Source organism: Eschscholzia californica, unplaced genomic scaffold, assembly GCF_041429995.1.
Source record: "Eschscholzia californica isolate CP2 unplaced genomic scaffold, dmEscCali1.0.p SCAF_3, whole genome shotgun sequence".
Lineage (NCBI taxonomy): Eukaryota > Viridiplantae > Streptophyta > Magnoliopsida > Ranunculales > Papaveraceae > Eschscholzia > Eschscholzia californica.
This window is the reverse complement of record NW_028238420.1, coordinates 43540835-43562920: the sequence shown is the minus strand read 5'-3', so window position 1 is coordinate 43562920 and position 22086 is coordinate 43540835. Positions and strand designations below refer to the sequence as shown.

The following is a 22086-nucleotide window of genomic DNA, read 5'->3' as shown; positions in this document are numbered from 1 at the left end:
CCATAAAATTACTGTTGTTAATTTTTTTTCTTTTGGGATATTGATTACGATCTACGTTAGTCGTTACAAGGTTTTGATACAGCATGAAGATGTGATAGGCACGATAACCGCCTAAGTTAAACCTAAAGCCCAACAACATGAAAGAGCCTTAAAGCCCGACAAACTTACTACACTATTTATACCTTTAATAACCCGAATTCAATAACCATGGATTTCACCTCCTCTGGAATCGAACCTGGGACCTCCAAGATTTTGAAATTTATGTTAATACTATCAGCTACTTGGGCAACTAAATGTTGACTAATTAAATTTTTTTTTTTTGTTAAAACTATGGTATGATTTAACAATTTCAGATTTACATTTTTGTTTTTATAGATTTCAAATATATTTGTATAACACAAATTTGACTAGCAAAATTATAGTTTTGTAGACCAAATTAGAGCATATGAAACATAAATTTTATAGTTCCTCTCATAAAATTGGGACCAAAATTGGATTCAACTCGTAACACTTTGCTAATACAATTCAGGCATAGATTATGTATAGCAATAGAATCAAATTATGTCATCCATCATATTGAATATATGTTGTCTGATATCTTCAGTAGAAAATGTGAAGTAGACTGCCCTCCAAATTCCCTGAAAGTTATACCAATTGGGTAGTTCTCATCCTACTTGTTTCTTTTTGTGGTTTTTGTCATCCTCCCTATATATATATAATGGGTGAAGTGCTTCCTACCATCATCGACATAACATGTGTATAGTTTCGAAAATTATAGAAATTTACGTCCCTATACTACGCCGTCAGATTGACATATTCGAAATTTTTCTGGATCTATCGGGTCCCTATAGCATTTATGTTATTTCCCCTCTCCCTCTTTAAACGGCTATTTTTCCCCTTTTCTATATTGCACTATTCTAACTTTCTTTGGTAAATAAAGGTTATAAAGAAGACACGAGTATACGAGAAATACTCCATATTATAGTTGGGAGTAATTAAACACGAAAATGTAGATGTGATTGAAACCCAAGAGAAGAATAGTTTGTCGGATAATAATTTCATACACCAAATATGCATGGATTTAAATTATTTTTTTCCCCTGCATTAGACATTCACATGTGACACCCCCACCATTTCTTTAATGAAGAGATAAGAAGTAATTAATATTGGTATTACAAATAATAAATACTATGAAATTCGGAGTTTTGATTTGATTGTTTAATTAAAGTTTTTATTTCTTGCACGATCTAATTATTTAACAATTATGTATCTGTTTAATATGATGAATCAGATTGATAAGATATAAATCCGATTGTAATTTTGACGTGTTTGGTACCTCATGTATGATAAACTGATATTCGGTAATATAATGAATAGTAGCAATGTAGCATATGCTCCATATCCATAATTTATCGGATTAACTGTTGTAAGACGGCAAGGCGAGATGTATGAGGACTGTGACGGACTAACAAGCGGGCTACTTCGTTTTCATGAAAACAATAGCTTTAAATTATAGTAGATAAAAGGTCGAATTAATGGCAGCTCTGATTTGACCCGACCTACATTCTCCCATGGGCGTTTAATTGGAATTAAAGAGTAATTTTTGAATGATTTACTAGCGTTCTGTTGGCCGCATTATTTAATGGTATATTTTGTGAACACGTTAAGACTTTCTATTTCCATAACAAAATATCGAAAACAATGCATTGATCTCAACTAAAAAAGAAAACAATGCATTAAATAAAAATAATTGGATTATGAAAATAGTTCTACTATTCTATATAACAAATGATACTCTTATCCGGAAAAGTATTAATATAGTTTTCTAGTTAGGTTTATATGTGATAGACCCAAAGGGTGCACGTGTTTTACATCTGACATTGGCAAACGCCAATTTCGTGACCTATAATATATTATATGCATCTTTTTCTATATTGTCCACTGGTTTTGACTTAGATGTTACAAACTTAACATGATATCAGAGACATAATCACAATTCACAAATACATCACGACACTAAAAGAATGAAATTGGCAAGGTTGGAAACAGGGGCAAAACCAAATTTTAAAGTTAAGAGGAACTAACCTTAAATTACTAGAAAGTAAAGTATTACTTAAACTTATATTTACTTGGAAAGTATTACTTAAACTTAAAGTAAAGTAAAGTATTACTTAAACTTATATTTACTTGGAGTATAATGGAAAACATTTTTTTGAATATAAACTATTGGATATCATAATTTCATTATACTAACTTAAATTTTAATCTTCAACAAAAAAAAAAAACTTAAATTTTAATTTGGATGATTTTGAAAAGTGTACAGAAATAAGGACACACTAGAGACAAGGCATCCGTTTGTGTTCAAGATGCACAACACCCCTTCATTTCGCAGATTTAGATGAATAAATAGTGCATTTGAATTTTCAAGACTCGCACAATAATAAAGTTTCCAATTTTTCTTGCTGATTATGTGGATAACTCCAGTTTTAAGTGTCCAAGGATATGCAACTAACTACCGAAGTTGTTTATTGGAATTAGTACCTAGCTCAAAAATTATTGAATCGGTATTTCCGAAATATGAAGGATATAGAATTATCTAAATCTCGAGTAAGACGTCTTGTTGGACTCGTCTCATTGGGCTCTTCAATTTAGATCTAAAGTTTGTCCAAATCCGATTACGTATGAATGACTTATTAATAAATTAGTTTGGAGCATCTCCAATGCAACACTCAACTTGAAAAAATCAATTTGACACATAGGATTACTTGAGTTTTTAACAAAAACACTCTCCAATTATGATGTGGCAACAATAAACGTTGAGATACTCAAAAGAAAACTCAATTGTTAGTGTACCTCAATTAGTCTACTGTTGGGATTTACACCCTTCTACTAGTGTTTATAGCGGAAATATGACATCTAATGTCTACACTAGTATTCCCAGGATCACATGCAAAACTAGTAATTAATCTAATGGAGATAGTAGATTATCTTAATCGCTTTTCCCTTGAACTAGTTGAATTGATTGAAGAAGACCAAGAGCTTCAAGTGTAGCTCCTCTACTTGGGACACGAGCAATCAATTTGATCTCCCACCTTGTTGTATAGCTAGCACACCAATGGTGGTTGGAAAAGAAGAACACCTTCTTCTTTGACTAGATTGATAGTAATGGGAATTAGCTCACTTTCTCCTCTCTACTTGATGTGGTAGAGTAAGAAAGCTTAGAGAGAAATTCCACACCTTATTCTCTGCCCTAAGAGTGTTTATATAGAACCCTAATAAGAATCCACCTCCTTTTAGGTTTCCTAAAACACCCTTTAGAATAAGATTTAGGGAAATAGTCGAAAATAGCAACTATTGGTATTTTCTCAATTCCCTAAGGAGGAGGTGCCCAAACATCACGAAAATTGGCAGATATAATGTTTATTATATCAGCAACTAACCCTCCAAAATTCAGCCCAATCCGAGTCCTAGAAGTACCCGAACCGGTCTAGGCCCAAAACCCTGTTTTTGGCCTTTTTGTACTATCTTTGCCTAATTCCTTTTAAGGCCTGTGAGATATGTTTATGGGACACTCCCATGATTATATCTCACTCCCACTAGTCATATCCTAGATCAATTTGTCACTCTTATGTGTAACCCGTTGTAGGATCCGATCGAAGTTAGCCGCGAATTACTTCGTAATTCGACGATCGTAGTTGGTCTCTAGCTACAACTCTACGATCCCTAAATCAATCGGACTTGATGATCTTCCACATCAATTGTCCTATCCGACAAATTGTTCGCATTGTCACCTTGGTCGAAGGACATCTCCTTCAACTCCTTCATCTACATCATCATTTTATATATTAAAACAATAAACAAGAGTAAATTTAAAGTAGATGGTGAGTTTTTTTAGTGTTGCATTAGAAAGGTACTTTGAATTGAGGATCTCAATAGTATATCAATTCATACTTAACACATTGGACTAGTTGAGTTTTTGTTGAGCTAGCGTTGCAGTGGAGATGCTCTTAGTATGAGAACAACTAACTTCAAATAAAGATTTTGAGTTCAACAAGTCTACATGACCCGTCTCTTCAGACTTCCACTTGAACCGCCTGTGAGGAGTATATCTGATAAAATCCGACAATCAAGAGGTGGAGTACCCTTTAAGATAGATCCACTAAAGATCTAAATATAGGCGCTCAGGTCACAAGATCTAGATAGATCTGTTGAGATCCAATGGTCCAACTCACACCTGAATGTCAATAGTCAAATACGACTGTCGGGAAGCATCCATTCGTCTACAGACACCCATTTGAAGTGTTGTCAATATTCCTATAAATATCAAACATAATCAAACAAACAAAGTAAGAAAACTTTAGCATTCAAAGTTACATGAGCATGTGGAGTTTTTAACAAGTCAAGTTTAATTATCATTCTTACTGCTTGCTCAGGTACGCTTTTAGAAATTCAATGTGCTTTTAGTCGTCAAACTGAAAGGTACAACTATTGTATCCTGGGCAACAAACACCTGATTGTTTTGAGACAAGAGACAACTCGACTCGACTTTTCCCCTCTCTTTAACCGTTTAATTTATGTTTTAAATTATATTGTTTTGATTAAAAAGTTTCTGGAATTAGTTCCAGAAACATTAAGAATTCTAGAAAAACATGCAACAAGTTGATCTCTGAATTTTAAGAAAGACACTGCACAGGGTATCTATTAATCAAGACTAGGAAATCAGATTCTTGATTTTCATAATACCCGAGAACAATATAATTTAGAAGCTTAAGTAATGTTAGACAATTGGGTACGAGAATAACAATAAATTTAACAATTAGTATTTCTTAATGTAAAAGAATAAAAAGGAAAAGAAAGCGCACATACTTTTCTAAAATATTATTGAATGCTTTTCGAAACTTCATAAGATCAGTAGTGATAGGGTTGAAATCCTGATCGCGCCAACTAAGAAAAAATGATTGAGATTTCAATTTTTTTTATAACGAGATAAAAGGTTGACGCTCAAATTTCATCCGTCTATTTTGTTCGAGTTTGGATCGGCCTTGACTATTCGTCCCCTTATCATTTTTGTTATCAATTTTGAATTTGATGATACATTTTATATATACCAATCTTGACTCAAAGAGAACTAAAATGTTGTGGAGAGTGAAAGTGCAACAAAGTTGGTCTACTGTTTTGTATCCTTCGTCCTATCGCCTGGATATTAAATTGGATTTAATATTCATCACCAAAGTAGAATTTGTTAAGTTAGGGCACTAAATGAATTTTGATGTCCGGAGAAGATGATGATGAGGTGGCGAGAAGGTTAGGTGGCAGAGAGAGGTGATGAGATAGAGGAGAACTTTCAAAAAAATGTATTTTGTATTCCCTATAAAAATTTATTCCCCGGAGAAGTTTAAAAAAAATCTTGATTCCCTCGAAAATTTATTCCCTGGATAATTTTCTTTATTCCCCAAAGCCGCGGCCATTTGATATGCTCAATCGAAACTATAGTCTAGAATCTGGATTAGTCTCCAAATAGTTCCACTCATGAATAAAGGCCTTCTGAGAATAATCATACAAACAAAATAATAACAGGAACAGTAACTAAATTAAGGTTTTTCAACTTAGTATGATTTGATTTTGAGTTTGATGAATACAAACTTAACATACTGGACCACATTGGTCAAGCCAAAATAGGTGGGTTTGGAAGCGGGGTCTCATATTTTAAGTGTGAGGGTCCCATGTTTTAGAGTTTTCACTTGTATTCAGCCCAATTTCCATAGACCCGTGTGGGTCCAAAATACTTATCCTACCTCGTGGTCTGTCTTTCTACTTCCCTCTCAGTCCAGCCTCCACCCGTCCACCGTGTGAAGTTGACCCAAATTAAACCTTCCATTAGTTATCTACTGTAATAAATTTGACCCAACACTCATTAGGTGATTTTCTTGAGAAATTAAGATTAATTTAATCATTAGTGAAACCTAGTTCATAATTCTCACTAAAAGTTAACAATCACTTTCTAAGAAATAAGTCATCAAGACCATCTTGGACAAATGACACACTTGCCTATTAGGAAATGACATGAATACCCTTTAAATTCATTCATAGTCATACACTCATACTAGTCGAATTCATACTTCACAAGATGAATAGTGGATTAGAATTTTCATGGACTCTTATGGAGTTCCTGTCCACTAAAATTTTCCAAAGTCTCTTGTTGACATCGAGGACCTCTTTCAAAATGTCGGCACACTTTATTGATATTATTGAGTCCGTACAAAGATATCATTGGACATCCAAAGAGACACTTCCATCGATATTCAAGGAGACACATTTCATTGTATTTTGGAAGATATTTCTTAACATGGGAAGTGGATTGGGACTTTCATAGATTTCATGCCTATGGACACTATTCAAAAATTTTGTTGACATTGGAGCGTATGACAATGTTTTTGGACATTTTATAGATTTTGAATCTATTGTTTGAGAGACACTTACATTGACATTGTGGAAAACATTTCATGACATTCTTAGAGATGGGTAGTGGATTAAGATTTTCATGAATTACTCTTATGGCTTTCGTGTCCATTGGGATTTTAAACAAAATGATATATTTATTTATAGTGAAATAGATAAATTGTAATAGAGATTATACTATAAAATAGACAATAATTAATAATTACTATTATATAATTTATATATTTTTTTTGAGAAATCGACTACGATCTACGTTAGTCGTTACAAGGCATTGATGCATCATTAAGATGTGATAAGCGTGATAATTACTTAAGTTGAAAAATTAAAAATTAAAGAAGCTTAAAACCCGACAACAAAGAGTCTAAAGTCCGAAAACACCTACTTACCATCCCCCTCCCCCTAGTGCTTAAATTACATGAAATATATTATTTAATATAGTAAAATTAAATAATAAAATTTATTACCATTATATTATTATTATTTAATTATATTACTAAAGTGGTTATTTATTTATTTTAGTTGTTAGTATTACAATTATCATATTTTGTCTTTATCACCTTCACCCAATCAATATTTCAAATGTCATCCCTTTTTTAGGGACATTATCTCTCCAAATTTATACTAGAGAGGGGCTTTCCCTAAACCTCTGTGTGCACGGGGTAAATGCTTTACCACTAAGCTATCTCTTGCTAGTTGCTTATACCTTGCTAGACATTTAAAACATTCTATCTCTGGCTGCCTTAATAATTGCTTATACCTTAGAGAAGCATTCTACAATTCTCTCCCTGGCTGCAGCGAGGGATAGTATCCACTACGATCCACCATTGCCAGGAAATACTTGAACAATGTCCGCTAGTAATGTTCTCTTATAATGTTTTAATGAATTTCAAATCGACTTAATTTCTTTTTTTTTTTTTGGAAGTCGACTACGATCTACGCATGTCGTTACATTTGGCACTTGATACATCATAGATGTGATAAGCTCGATAACCGCCCACTCAAACACTAACAGAACCGGGCCTATAGCCCAACAAGACATGGCCTAAAGCCCAACAACATTATTTACACTCTAATAACCCAAATTCAAATAACCAAAGATTCCACCTTCTCTGGGATTCGAACCTGAGACCCCCAGGGATTTCTGGAGTTTATGTCAACACCTTGGAACCACTTGGGCTACCAACTGTTGACAAATCGACTTAAATTGTATGTACAATAATTGATTTTTTATACATTTACTGGGGTTATATTGGCTCAAAGCAACCCACCCGAACAACACATTTTATATTGTTGGCAACTATTATTCTAAACATGTATACGTATATTAGTAGGCATATAGTCGAGCTGTTAAAATATATAGTAGTCGTGTGACTAAGTAATATCTACTGTCTCTATATTCAGTTCAAACAAAGTTCTTAGGTTGATGTACTCGATATTATACCAAATTTAAACCCTCAGTTTCGAACTTATGAAAACATATTGCAAAATAGATAAATAAGAGTTTATAGTTTAATTACAATTAACAATGAATTTGAATTGGATGTCCACAAACCTAATAACCTGGAGTAGGTCCATCTATGTTCCTAACTTTACAAATTGCAGAAGATCCATTCATGGTGATGATCATTACTAACAGGGCAAAATCAGGCAGGACATCAGATATAACTTCAAAAGCTAAACCCGACCTTTTTTTTTTAAACTATTGACTACAAGTCTACAATGCTCATTACAAAGACATTGATACATCGCTACAATGTGATAATCACGATAACTGTCGGATTGTTAACAACCTAAAGTCCGACGAATTAAATGACCTAAAACTTACATAAATTACTTTATTTATACCCAAATTCAATATTCCTGAATTTGCACTTCTATTAGATCGAACCTGGAACTTCCGCATTGCGGAATAGATGCATTACCTGAAACAGAATTATTTAATCGGTGTAGTAGATTTGAATCTAGTTCAGAATTTTGAGTTAGACCCTAACTGATTGAGTGTAGACTAGGGTTTCTGAGTTATTTTTTTCCCCAACTATCATAAGCATATCTATTTTGGCCAGGACCAATCAATTCATGTAAATTCTTTGTTACACCTCTCTCAGGTCATCTATCACTTAAAATTAAGTAATGGTGGTACGAATCTCTTTATATAAAAACCAATACGTGCATGCCACATTCTGCCTAAAAAGACAAGCTTTAGAGTTAACAACTAACTTGAGTTGGTTGGTTCAGTTTTTATAAGTGGCACATGGGGTGCTCATAACAAGATCTAACACACATCTCATTTTTCAATCTGATGTTGACTCTTAACACTATCCCTTATTGTCTAAGGGTAAAATAGTCATAATGAGTTCTTAATTACATTTCCCTCCTTTAACCCCACTAATTGACATTTTAGTTTTAACTTTCTATGTTTTAACAAAATACCAATAATCTTATCAGTTACCACTACCATCGATCCCCGCCCAACATTATAGATGATAGTCGATGATAATATCCTATTAAAGATGGAGGCTCCACCTGTTTCATTAAAGATCGGTCATTGCCATTCCACGCCATGTGATATATTATGTACAACAAATGTGTAAGGTATCCTCAAGTGACTAAGGTTTCATTTTTCTTGCTAAAACAAGTTACAAATATACATGGACTAAAAAACCATACAAATCACTGAAAATTGTTCGTTGTGATTCGTATTTGAACGAATGAATTTTTAAAAAAACACATAATGAACTAATTATATAGCATGAGGGTATTTTAGTACTATTCTAATTCTCCAGGTGTATGTTTAGGATGGACTGTCATGCTACTAAATAAGTGTTTAATCTCATTTTTAAGGATATAATATAAAGATTAAAATTGATATCAGAGTCGGCATTACCTCTATGGTTTGGAATGACGAAAACACCCTTGAGCGACAGGGGTTCCGTTGGCTTTGTTTAAGCATTAAAACAGCGGGTCCGAAACCATGTGATTTTGAGATAGAAACAAAATAAGGGTAAAATAGTCATCTTACATAACCCATGTGAGAATAAGATAATTGTCTCTTTTTCATTATTTTTTTCTGTTAAAATCTCACCTCCCGATAAATTCCAATCTTGGAATTAAATCGTGATATTTTAAGTAAACATAGTTAGTTGTTAACTTAATTGATGAAGACAAACGAAATGAATGGCATTTTTGTCATTATATCCAAATCTGAGGGTAGTTTTACTGATTATTATGCTTATATAGAGTTCCATTACCCTCTGGTTTCAATCATCATCTACTCCTCCTCTCACTCTTTCTCTCTCTAAAACCCACTCTCACTTTCTCTCTCTATGAACCTAACTGAGAGAGCAACCATGGTGGTCGTCGCCATTTTAGCAGTGCTATTGTGCGCCAGCTGCTCCGTCACCTCAGCTTTCATCGACGGTAAGCTCATTCTCCATTATCATTTTTACCTTTTAGATGCATTTTCCACCGTTGATCTGTTTGACTGTTTCCAGTGCTGTTTTTGACTTCATCAATCCATGGGGAAGTGTGTATTTTGTGTTTCTTAGGGGAAATGTTTTACTAGCTTCTTTAGTCAGGAAATTAGTCTAACTGTGATTAAGGGGTAGTTTAGTAATATTAAATATTAAAGTATTTCATAAATTCAAATTATGAATTTCTTGAAATTTGGTGGTAAAATTCTCTCTTTATTAAATTCAAATTCTTATTCTTTTTTGGGTATAAATTCAATTTTCTGTTTGATCTCATTTATGATAAACAATATGATCCGTCAGATCTACTTTCATATGAATCAGATCTGAATTCTGAAAACTGTCACAAGGGACAGAGTAGTGACAGCTCTGAATTCTGGGAATATAAGGCCCCACTTTAATATATACAGGTGGCAGTTATTGATTGCTAAATAATAATTGTAATGGGCTGCACTGCCCAATTAGATCTGGCCCTTTTTTAATTTTCATGGGCTTAGGAATTTACATGGGCTTCTTAACTTACATGGGTTTATAACCAAGGTCGAGTAAGAAGTAAGAAAGGAAATGAACTAAATTTTGTCAATATAATGTCCACATGATGCAGGCCTTTTGCCGAACGGGAACTTTGAGTATGGGCCTAAATCGACACAAATGAATGGGACTGTGGTGCTCGGAAGTAAATCCATACCAAATTGGGAATCATCGGGCTTCGTTGAATACATAAAAGCGGGACAAAAACAAGGTGATATGTTGCTAGTTGTACCAGAAGGAGCTTTTGCAGTTAGGCTAGGAAACGAAGCATCGATAAAGCAGAAAGTGAAGGTGACAAAGGGAATGTACTATACATTAACATTTACTGCTTCTCGAACATGTGCACAAGAAGAGAAACTCAACATATCGGTCGCCCCAGATTTTGGAATACTTCCCATGCAAACTTTGTATAGTAGCAATGGTTGGGATTCATATGCATGGGCCTTCCAAGCAGATTATCCAGAGGTTGAAATCCTTATCCATAACCCAGGAGTTGAAGAAGATCCAGCTTGTGGCCCTCTCCTTGACTCCATTGCCATGAAGACCTTGTACCCTCCTAGGCTCACCAATGGTAAGTTTTAACATAGTCATAGACTTCATATTGGGCTAGATAGTACAAACTTATTTGTTTTACGGGCATAGGCCCATTTAGGTACCGTAAACTTATCTTCCTTTTGAAATTTTGCAGTAAACTTGTTGAAAAATGGAGGATTTGAGGAAGGTCCATACATTTTCCCTAACACTTCTTGGGGTGTCTTGATTCCTCCAAACATCGAAGATGACCACTCCCCATTGCCCGGATGGATGGTTGAATCACTTAAAGCAGTAAAATACATAGACCATGAACATTTTTCCGTACCACAAGGGAGGAGAGCAGTCGAACTTGTTGCAGGAAAAGAAAGTGCTATTGCTCAAATTGTCCGAACCATCCCTGGGAAGGTTTACCGTCTCACCTTCGCAGTCGGAGATGCTAGAAATGCTTGCGAAGGTTCCATGGTAGTAGAAGCCTTTGCCGATCAGCATACTGTTAAGGTACCATATGCATCAACTGGAAAGGGTGGGTCAAAACGTGCAGTTCTCCAATTTGTTGCTACTAAAACAAGAACAAGAATAGTGTTTTTTAGCACATTTTACACGATGAGGAGTGACGATATGGCTTCGCTTTGTGGACCAGTTATCGACGATGTTAAGTTGATTAGCGTTCGTAGGCCTTAAGTAGAATACTATTTCATGATTTATATGGTCAATTTTATGTATGGTGTATTTTGAGTTTTAGTATATACTTCTAAATATTTTTGTTGTATTGTGAAGCAAGAGTACTTAAATTTGAGTTTAGCTATAAGCTATGTTTAATGATATTTATAAATACAAATGTTATAAATATTTATTAAAAAAAAAAAAGTTGCTAAAACACATATATTCATGTTCAATTGATATAGTACATTCTTATTTACAAATTCCTCATTCTTGATTCACCACCACATGAATCTAAGAAGAGTAATTGTGTAATTGGACCTACCAGCTCTAAGGCTTGATCTGAAAAAATTTACAACCGATTTTTTATCAAAAATTCTAAGAGTAGAAACAAAAGCGTGTGCAAGAAGGAGACGCCAATGTCTAACCATTTGAAGCAAGCTCACAGGAGCTTTACAGTTTGCAAGGCAATTAACATTTCTACTAACATGATTACAAACGAAAACGTCAAAAGCTGCAAAAACATGACTTGGCTTCAAGATTATCGCCTTTGTAGCTTTTGAAAATCATCCTTGTGAGTCTGAACCCCAACTGCAACTCTTTCTCCAATATAACAACTTCTAAGAGCTGCTATGCATTTTACTTCATTGGTACTGTGAACAGTATGAACTATGAAGACGAAAGTAGAACGGATCTAGATGCAAAATAACTCCACTTGAGAGACCAGCCCATGATTTGCCCACTGGATGAATTTGTTGGCAACCCGTCCGTAATCATGTAATGTGAGAGAGATGTATGTACAAAGAGCTAACACCATGAGGGGGAGGGTTGTATGTATAGATGGGCAAGTCCGCTCGCACATGAGATGACGACTCAAGAGTAGCGCGCTAGTTGACTTTGTCTATAACCCGTCCAGTGCCTCTTAGTCTGAGAGTGATAATGCACATATGGGCTGGAAAAACAAACTTTACCATGGACACACCATCCATCTTTGACTGGTCGAAAAACTACCAAATCTTTGTGAACCCCACATACAAAAACGAAACATAGTCGTAAGAGAGGGAAATTTCTTGCCTAACTGCTCATCAAGGATTTGTTAGAGAGAGAAAGACAGTGGTAGTCAACTAGTCATGTTAGAGAGATCGTGGTGGTGGTGGTATGTTAGAGAATGTGGTGGTAATTGAGAGGGAGATTTGAGATCGGTGGTTGTTTGTTAGAGAGATATAGGAAATTGTGGTGGTAACTAGCCTTCTGGTTATTCTATTGGGCTTAGCAGTTCAGTATGATGCTACGGTTGACATTGGTAACATGATATATATGGTGTCATCCTAACAATGAACAGGTACACGAAAAATATAGTAGTACCGATGGTTATACACTTATACCAAATCACCGCTACGAAGCTACCGGTGGTTATGCACTTAAACCAAATCACCGCTACGAAGCTACCAGTGATTATATCAACCTACTTATGCAAAGCTACTGATGAGGTTACATGAAAGATTGTTTGATAGGTTTATGTTTTCAAGGCGAAAAGTTACTCCAACTCCATTAAAGGAGAAAGGTACTATATTGGGGTGTTAGAGAAAAAGTAGATTCAAGGTTTTATTAGAGAGATTGGGAGAGTTTTGTTGGGAGAGAAAGAGTCATAGACATAACAAGGTAGTGGACTAGTGGTGGTGGTGGTCGACCAACGCGAAAGAAATTGGAGATTGGTTGGCTCAAGAGATTGGTGAAGGAGTCTCGGTGGAAGCAGTTTACGATCAAATGGGCTGTCTTCACACTTAGGGGCCAAGTCTAGCGCCGATTACACGCAGAGATACAATATCTAAGGGTGATAATTGTCGCGTCATAAGAAAGCAGAGACGATCTAAAAAGAACCCAAAACCCCTTCCTTTCTATAAAAACTCAAGCCTCAACCTCTCTTTCTTTCTCTCCCTAAGAACATCGACGAAAGACTCGGCCAACAATGGTACTCTTTTTCACCTCTTCCAATCTCTTCCTAGCTATAAGGTTTAGAATTAGGGTTTTATTGTTATTTAAGGACATTTTTTTGATGATCATTTCTTCTTTCAGGCGCTTCCCAATCAACAAACAGTAGAATACCCTAGTTTTAAACTTGTTATAGTTGGTGATGGTGGAACAGGTAAAGAATCCTTTTCTTCTTTAATGGTTTTCTCGATTCTATGATAATTACAGATAGTTTGATAGTTATGATCATGTTTGAAATGGAGAGATCTGTTTGTATATATGCAGGAAAAACTACTTTTGTTAAAAGACATTTAACTGGAGAGTTTGAAAAGAAATATGAACGTAAGTATTAGATCATTTGAAATCTGTGATTTTGGTTTTTTGATAAGTTTGATGTTATTTGATTTCTGAAAGTTGTGATTTTGTGTAGCTACTATTGGTGTCGAAGTTCATCCATTGGACTTCCATACAAATTGTGGAGCAATTAGGTTTTACTGTTGGGATACAGCTGGTCAGGAGAAATTTGGTGGACTTAGAGATGGCTATTAGTAAGTTCCCTTCTTCTATTTTGTTTTATGAAAATGTTGTCACTTTCTGATAATCATCTTAAAGTTTCAATTTTGATGCTATTAGCTCTAGGGTTTTTGAATTTTTGATCATTTTGTCATTTGGGTATATTCTACTACTATTCTAGAACTGAGGAATGTTCTGTTTATTATAACCTGATTCATGTTGCTTCGCTTAGCTCCATTGGCTTATAACTGTTGCTGTTGTTGCATTGACTTCATTCCTTATTTCTACTCCTTTTGCTTGCTAATGTCAAAGAGCTGGGTCTGAACTTGCTGACATTGATTATAAATCCTAGAAATTATTGAACCCTAGCTTATACTTGTAAAAGGAATGGTTGTCGAACTTGAGCGATCTATTTCTTGTTTGTTATCCTACAATGGGTTCTTAATAGTACTAAAAAATGATGTGATTTAGTAGACATTATCATGAAATGAAGAAATTCTGATTGTTTTTGAGCATTTGAAGTCTTCAGTTCCAAACCATTGATAGTGTAGATGTTGAGTTTTCAAATTCACAAGGTTCAAGCTTCTTAAAGCACAGACTTCTAGCTTGTGGGTCACCTTATGCTCTTGACTTTATTGAAAAAAGTTAACATATCTCAAGTTTTGTTATCATGTCCTAGGTTTTGTTTTCCTTACAATTAACATAAGATTCTCATTTCAGTATCCATGGGCAATGTGCAATCATTATGTTCGATGTTACGGCTAGGTTGACGTATAAGAATGTCCCAACATGGCACAGGGATCTTTGCAGGTCCGTTATCCAAAGTTGGCTTCTTTATTTGATTACTACTGATTTTTTCGGTGGTTCGAACATTTTGCTTTCTTAGTTGGTTAAACTATGCTTGATTTATTTTTTTAATGTTTCTTAATTTTCATGGTTATAATTGTAGGGTTTGTGAGAACATCCCAATTGTTCTTTGTGGAAACAAGGTTGATGTCAAGAACAGACAAGTGAAAGCAAAGCAAGTCACATTCCACAGAAAGAAAAATCTTCAATACTACGAAATTTCTGCAAAGAGCAACTATAATTTTGAGAAACCGTTCTTATATCTCGCTAGGAAGCTTGCAGGGTACCAATTTTATCACTGCTTGCGCTTAAAGCAATCCTCATTCTTTAGGATCACATATCTAACCTAAAATGTTTCTACAGTGATGTTAACCTCCACTTTGTCGAGTCTCCTGCTCTTGCCCCACCTGAAGTTCAAATCGACATGGCTGCGCAAGAACTGTAAGCTTTTCTAGTTCTTCCCATTTTCTCTCGGCATCTGATTGAATTTCTTCCATGATAGTGCGAGATCAATTCTTTTCTAATATGTGACTAGACATCTGATTTGTATATGATCTTAAAGTTCAACCTCTCATGAAGGTTCTGTACTTGTTCACTTAAACCTACCTTCCTATTTTCGAGACATTGAAATGGAACCCTGAATGCACCAGACAGATACTTCCATCCATTCTAACACGATATGGTTCTTTCTTTTAGGGTTTAGGGTTTGTTCAGCCCATTGTAGAGGCTAACTCGAGCATGTTATATTTGTTTCAGGCACGAAAAGGAATTACTCCAAGCTGCTGCTCAGCCTCTTCCGGACGATGATGATGACGCATTTGATTAAGTAATTTGAGTGCCTAAGAGGAACATGTTCGGTTTTTTAACTATTTCCACCCTTACTGGAGTGATGGTTCATTGTGTTAGTTATAAGGTTCAGACAATGTCATCTTTTTTCGTTTCTGTTACTTGTGGCTCAGATAGATAGCTGTGATATTTTTTTTATGTTACATCTTCAATCATATATTGAACCTTTTGATCTTACCATTGATATCATTGCTTTAAATTTATTTTTTTTGAGAGTTCGACTACGATCTACGTTAGTCGTTACAAGCATTGATACATCATGAAGATGTGATGAGCCCGATAACCGCCTAATTGAAACCATGAATGAAAGAGGTCTAAGTCCAACAACATGAAAGAGGCCTTATGACATTATTTTACTTTATCTATTTTGTAGTTGATCAAGTTGTTGACCCTTCTAACAGCTGACTAGTTAGAAGTGGTTTAGTATCATCGTTTGCTTGTATGTTGTTCGAATAGGTGTATGCAAGGGCCTGAAAATGAAGAAGGGACAGACTCAATTACCCTCACCAAGTCAAGTGGGAAGTCCCGCATGGACATGGTGGTGATAGAAAGTTAAAAAGATGAATATGGGACAGAAAATTCTTCTAAATCATGCTGGTGTACTTTCAAAAAAGAAATGGTGTTGTTTTAAAATCTAAAACGAGGTGGTTCTTTCTCATGTCAAAATTTGTCAATCCGGTATTGGTCAGAATAATGAGACAATACCTTAGTCAACTAATAACTAATTTTTGGATCATCAAAAAAGATGCTTCAATCTTTTCTAGTCTTCTAAGTACTTCTTAGGCTTTTAACAAAAAAAAAAAAAAAAGTACTTCTTAGGCATTTTTGTATTTTTTTAATTGGTTTGCAAAAGGGTTGAATCAAGTTCTCGACAAGGGCGCAATTGGTTCTCAAAAGAATAAAAAACAAAGTTTACATTAATTGCATTGCATTTGGATTTTTTAACCAAATCAAATACAAATATTTTGATTTTTAACTAAACAAAATATAAATATATGGGAACTAAACAAAATATAAATATATGGGAACCAAACAAAATATGAATGTTTAGGTTTTTAAACGAAAAAAATACAAATATTAGGGTCTTCCGCCTAATTTATATTTCTTAAATGAAGAAAACAAACAATCAAATTATCCAAATTTACATCTGATCCAAATTTACATCTGATCCAATTTAGATTTCGGTTATGAAAAGATTAAACAACACACAACCTATTTAGATTTCAGATATGAAAAAATTAAACGACACACACAAAATACAAATATTTGGGTCTTCTTAGTGGTATGTATACTAGTTTTACGATATAAGGGTTGAACGGAATCTTAATTCAACGCTCTAATTTAATGATCTTCGACATATGTTAAAGGTTGTTCACCACTTGCAATATATAAAGCTAACTATTTCCTCATTTTACGACTATTATATGTAAATAATGGTTGGGTACTACTACTTCCAACTACAGTTGTTTGAGTAGGAGCACCCCTTCATGCTTAGGTTTACAAGTTTGTAAATGTCGTTTTAAAGTAGACGATCCTTTCGAAGGATCTCCGACATAGTCTCTTTTGCAAAACATACAAACCGCCCTCATACTTTTAACTCCTTTGACTGTCTTTCTTTCATTGTGAAATAATTCCATACATCGATTTCAATTTTCTTTATGATTGTTGGGTTCCGAGGGTATTAGTATTTATAGTTGATTCTTCACCTGACATTTGGACATTATTTTGTCCTAAGGGACTACCAAAATCACAGTTATCTATAACTAAAATAAAAATGGGAGGGAAGGAGAAGAGAAATTATATGTAAAAAATATAAATAGGTTGATAAGGAAGTAAATACTTATTATTATATTTTTGAACTAAGGCTAATGCATGCTTTTATTAGCTACTAGAGCAAGAAATAATGTTGGCAAAATCTGTCGCCAACTGACTTTTAGGAGCCTGATAAATCTCCATAGTTTGATTCATATTTAAGTTAACAGTATACTTTGCTAGTAAATGAGCTAAAAATTAGTTTTCCTAATAAATCTGTAAATACTTACTTGATACACTTAATTGAAATCTTCAATGAATGTTCACTAAAATAATTAATTGAAGTCTTCAATAAGGGTTAATTCCGTTTTGGCCCCCGATTTGTGACCAACTGGCCGTTTTGGCCCCCAATTGTGTCCGGCAGTTCGTTTTGGCCCCAAAAAATTCCTAAATGGCCCCAAATTTTGGGAAATTTTAAAAGGTCCCCCCGTTTTTGTTAAAAGGCCTCCCCGCTAAAAGCGCCCCTCATTATAACCCATTTGGTTATAGGGCCCCCTTTACAAAAGGGCACCTCCTTCATCAATATTTGACCTAACGGCAAAGTTAACGCCGTTAGGTCAAACTTAACCCAAGACCGGTGTTGTTGACCACGCCACATCATCATCTTCTCCGGCAAGGTCGCCGGCCGGCGACCTTCAAAATTTTTTTTTTTTTTTTATTCTCTCTCTCTAAAAACAATTTTTTTTTTTTACTCTCTCTCTCTCTACAGATCTAGAGAGAGAGCAGATCCTTTGAGGTCTGCGAACAGACCTTCAATGGATCTGCTCTCTCTCTCTCTAGATCTGTAGAGAGAGAAAGAGTTTAAAAAAAAAAAATTTGTTTTTTTGAGAGAGAGAGAATAAAAAAAAAAAAATTTGAAGGTCGTCGGCCGGAAGTTTGGCCGGCCGGCGACCCTGCCGGAGAAGATGATGATGTGGCGCGGTCCAATGATGGAGAGAAAATGTGGGTGAAATACACCTTTAAAGGGGGTTTTTTTCACCCATTCAAAGAGGGGGCCCTTTAACCAAGCTAAGTCAAAGGCTTTTTACTAAGTCAACGAAACTATGGGGAGGCCTTTTAACAAAAACGGGGAGGCCTTTTAAAATCTCCCCCAAATATTTTCAACCTCCAAATTCTACCCCCATGGCATTTCTGTAATTATTTTTTTTCTTTTTCTTTGTCCACCTCATCTAACAATTACCACATCACTCTGTCCACCTCACCCTTCTTCTCCGGCGAAAGGTTGCCGGCCGGAATAAAAAATTCCGGTCGGCCACCTTTACCAAAAAAAAAAATTCTTCATCTCCTTCTTTCACTCTCTTCTTCTTCTTTATCTCTCTTCTTCTTCTTCTTTCTCTCTTCTTCCTCTTTCTTTACCTCTCTTTCTCTCTAACCCCTCTCTTTCTCTATAACTCCGGCGAAGGGGATCCGCCCCTTCGCCGGAGTTATAGAGAGACAGAGAGGTAAAGAAAGAGGAAGAAGAGAGATAAAGAAGAAGAAGAGAGAGAAAGAAGGAGATGAAGAAGAGATAGAAAGAAGGAGATGAAGAAGGTAAAGATTTTTTTTTTTTTTTTGTGAAGGTGGCCGGCCGGAATTTTTTATTCCGGCCGGCAACCTTTCGCCGGAGAAGAAGGGTGAGGTGGACAGAGTGATGTGGTAATTGTTAGATGAGGTGGACAAAGAAAAAGAAAGAAAAATAATTACAGAAATGCTATGGGGGTAGAATTGGGAGGTTGAAAAAATTTGGGGCCATTTAGGAATTTTTTGGGGCCAAAACGAACTGCCGGACACAATTGGGGGCCAAAACGGCCAGTTGGTCACAAATCGGGGGCCAAACGGAATTAACCCCTTCAATAATTGATCACTTGACTCTTGAATAATTGTCCTCTTTAATTAAATAAATCAATACTTGAAAATTAAAATCTTGAATGTTTGTACTTTGCAGACAATGTGAGATAAAAGAATAAAGATGGATATTTTTGAAGCTTCAAGATTATAGAGCTTGAAGATGAAGTTAAGAGAAGTAGAGGTGGGTAGTTCTGGATGGAAATTGATTTCAGAAGATGAGATTTTTTTTTCTTTTTATATGTTTTTTTTTAAGAAGTAGACTACGATCTACTTTAGTCGTTATAAGGCATTGATACATCATGAAGATGTGATGAGCATGATAACTGCCTAATTTAAACCATAATGAAAGAGACCTAAAGCCCGACACCATGAAAGAGGTCTAAAGGCCGACAAATTATTATAATATGTACTATATATATTGCCTAAATTACATGAGATAAATCTTGATGGCAAACTGCTTCCACCGAGACTCGATCGCACGACCTCATGGGCTTAAGAGGGGTGTCAAACCGCTGCACCAAAAATTGGTGGAGAAGATGATATATTTGTAGATAAAAGAGGCACCGTCTGAGCTTGAGGAACTACTCATAAAAGGTAAAAGGGGCGAACGACTCTACTCACGGATCTGTTTAAGAAGCTTCATCCCTTCGCCTTCCCCGCCGTTGAAAAGGTTTAGTTGAATCAGCTTACTTCTTTGATGAAAGTATCATATTATATAGAAAAAGGCCATTCAAGCTCCCCCCCCCCCCCCCCCCCCCCCCCAAACAACAACTAGATTACGGCTAATTGGGGGTAAAAACCCCAACTAGTCGTTTTTTATACTTTTTCTAAGAACTTGTTTTGAAATCTGACCGTTGAGACGGGTAGAGCCGGTTAATCCAGACCGTCTCAACCGCCTGGCGGCCCGGGCTGAAACCCGGGTTTTTCCCGGGTCGGCCCGATTTTGGCCCGTTGGACTAAAACCATAAGCCCAGCTGGGCTCGGGAATAAACCAGGGCCTATCTGACCCGTTATTCGTACAGGTCAGGCCTGTACGGACGGGCCGGTCCGCCCTTTGTAACACCACTAATTAAAAGGTTCAGACAGTGTCATCTTCGTATCTGAAATCTAAATAGGGTTGTGTACGTGTTGTAGCCAGGTATCGTGCATATATTTTGCCTAAACTTACAGAAAGCAAGAGCAGTTAAAATTGGCCCTTCCTTCTGTAAGGAGGGAGACACTGTCACAATTTTAAGTTTGTAGCGTCCACCAGCCCTTGGTGCAGTGGTTGGACACCCCTCTTAAGCCCATGAGGTCGTGGGATAGAGTCTCGGTGGAAGCAGTTTGCCATCAAGAATAGTCACATGTAATTTAGGCTATAAATAAAGTAAATAATGTCATAAATTTGTCGGGCTTTAGGCCTCTTTCATGTTGTTGAGCTTCAGACCTCTTTTATTCGTAGTTTAGATTAGGCGGTTATCGTGCTCATCACATCTTCATGATGTATCATTTGCCTTGTCACGACTAACGTAGATCGTAGTCGAACTCTCAAAAAAAATAAAAAATTGGAAGTTTGTAGCCAGGTAGATATATGCACAACCACCAGGAAGGTTATAGGCACTACCCCAAAGGCCCTTTATTGAGCTTGGACCCTAAAATCAAACCCGCTTGCAGATAGCCAAATTGGAGGCGTCAATAATATTTTATGTTTCCCTCGCCATCCATTTACCTATTTAAGCAGAGGGAAGTTATTATTGTAGGCACCAATAGTTAGTGAGTTATGGACTTATGGGTTTTGTGGTGACATAACTGGTACAACATTTGAACCGCGGGGAACTCGAAATTTCTATTAGTCGGGGCAAGTTTATAATCACTGTGAATTAAAAATGTATACTTTATTTTTTATATGTTTACCAAATCCACAGGTATTATGCATATGGGTACAAATCTTGATAATTTTTCATCTGAATTACGTAGATAATAGTTAAAGAGGAGAAAGAGAGATGGAAAATGAAACTCACCAACGTAGAGTTAGTCCCTCTCCGCAAATGACTCTCGTCTTCTTTGGAAGAAAGAGGAAATAGAAGGCATAATGACCTTAGACAAGAGGAGAAAAAGGAGAGGGCAAACATACCAAATCTCTCATTCTCCCTCGTAATAACTCTTTAACTTCAATAATATTAAAAAAAATAACAATGTGGGGAAAAATTAGAATTAAAATAAGACGTAATACTGTAAAAAAGAAAAAGATAGGTAGCTAAAATATTATTTGAAGGGGCTATCTTAGAAGCTAGTCAATATATGGGGGTCATTTCATGAGTTGTTCATAATACAATGGCAAAGCTGAATTAACTTCTAAGTCTTGAACCTAGACTTATAATGGAAGGACCCAACCATTGAGCTACACCCTCATTTCGATTTCAAATGTATATGAAGACGTACGAATTCCACCCTGGGCCAGATCTATACGTGGGTCCGCTCCAAAATTAAACTCTGGTTAGAGTAGTGGAGAGTCAGTGACAACATTACCTAGCTTATTTTCTTGCGAACATTCGAAACGACGTTAGTGATAGAACCGTAGCAAGCCTCTCCCTCGATACAAAATTGTGACTTGCAGAGAGACACTATCACAGTTTTAAGT

The 22086-nt window shown here is 35.7% G+C and overlaps 2 protein-coding genes across 2 annotated transcripts; both read left to right on the top strand.

The window, feature by feature from the left end:
* Positions 1 to 9716: 9716 nt before the first annotated feature.
* Positions 9717 to 11881, top strand: LOC147550596 (BIIDXI-like protein At5g11420). Its single transcript, XM_086670312.1, has 3 exons — positions 9717 to 9876; positions 10531 to 11028; positions 11146 to 11881. Exons 1-3 carry the CDS (start codon positions 9783 to 9785, stop codon positions 11670 to 11672), a joined length of 1119 nt encoding a protein of 372 aa, XP_086526438.1. The 5' UTR covers positions 9717 to 9782; the 3' UTR covers positions 11673 to 11881.
* Positions 11882 to 12987: 1106 nt separating this feature from the next.
* LOC147550595 (GTP-binding nuclear protein Ran-B1-like) lies at positions 12988 to 16004 on the top strand. The gene is made up of 8 exons (XM_086669551.1): positions 12988 to 13623; positions 13728 to 13797; positions 13908 to 13964; positions 14053 to 14170; positions 14856 to 14945; positions 15085 to 15264; positions 15345 to 15422; positions 15738 to 16004. Exons 1-8 carry the CDS (start codon positions 13621 to 13623, stop codon positions 15805 to 15807), a joined length of 666 nt encoding a protein of 221 aa, XP_086525677.1. The 5' UTR covers positions 12988 to 13620; the 3' UTR covers positions 15808 to 16004.
* The last annotated feature ends 6082 nt before the right edge of the window (positions 16005 to 22086 follow it).

What these genes read in the sequence shown, in the direction of transcription:
- LOC147550596 (XM_086670312.1), top strand. Translation starts at nt 9,783, where the DNA reads ATGAACCTAACTGAGAGAGCAACCATGGTGGTCGTCGCCATTTTAGCA. An exon ending in CACCTCAGCTTTCATCGACG is followed by an intron (nt 9,877 to 10,530) that starts GTAAGCTCATTC and finishes CACATGATGCAG; the next exon opens with GCCTTTTGCCGAACGGGAAC. An exon ending in CCCTCCTAGGCTCACCAATG is followed by an intron (nt 11,029 to 11,145) that starts GTAAGTTTTAAC and finishes GAAATTTTGCAG; the next exon opens with TAAACTTGTTGAAAAATGGA.
- LOC147550595 (XM_086669551.1), top strand. An exon ending in GGACTTAGAGATGGCTATTA is followed by an intron (nt 14,171 to 14,855) that starts GTAAGTTCCCTT and finishes TTCTCATTTCAG; the next exon opens with TATCCATGGGCAATGTGCAA. An exon ending in TGGCACAGGGATCTTTGCAG is followed by an intron (nt 14,946 to 15,084) that starts GTCCGTTATCCA and finishes TTATAATTGTAG; the next exon opens with GGTTTGTGAGAACATCCCAA.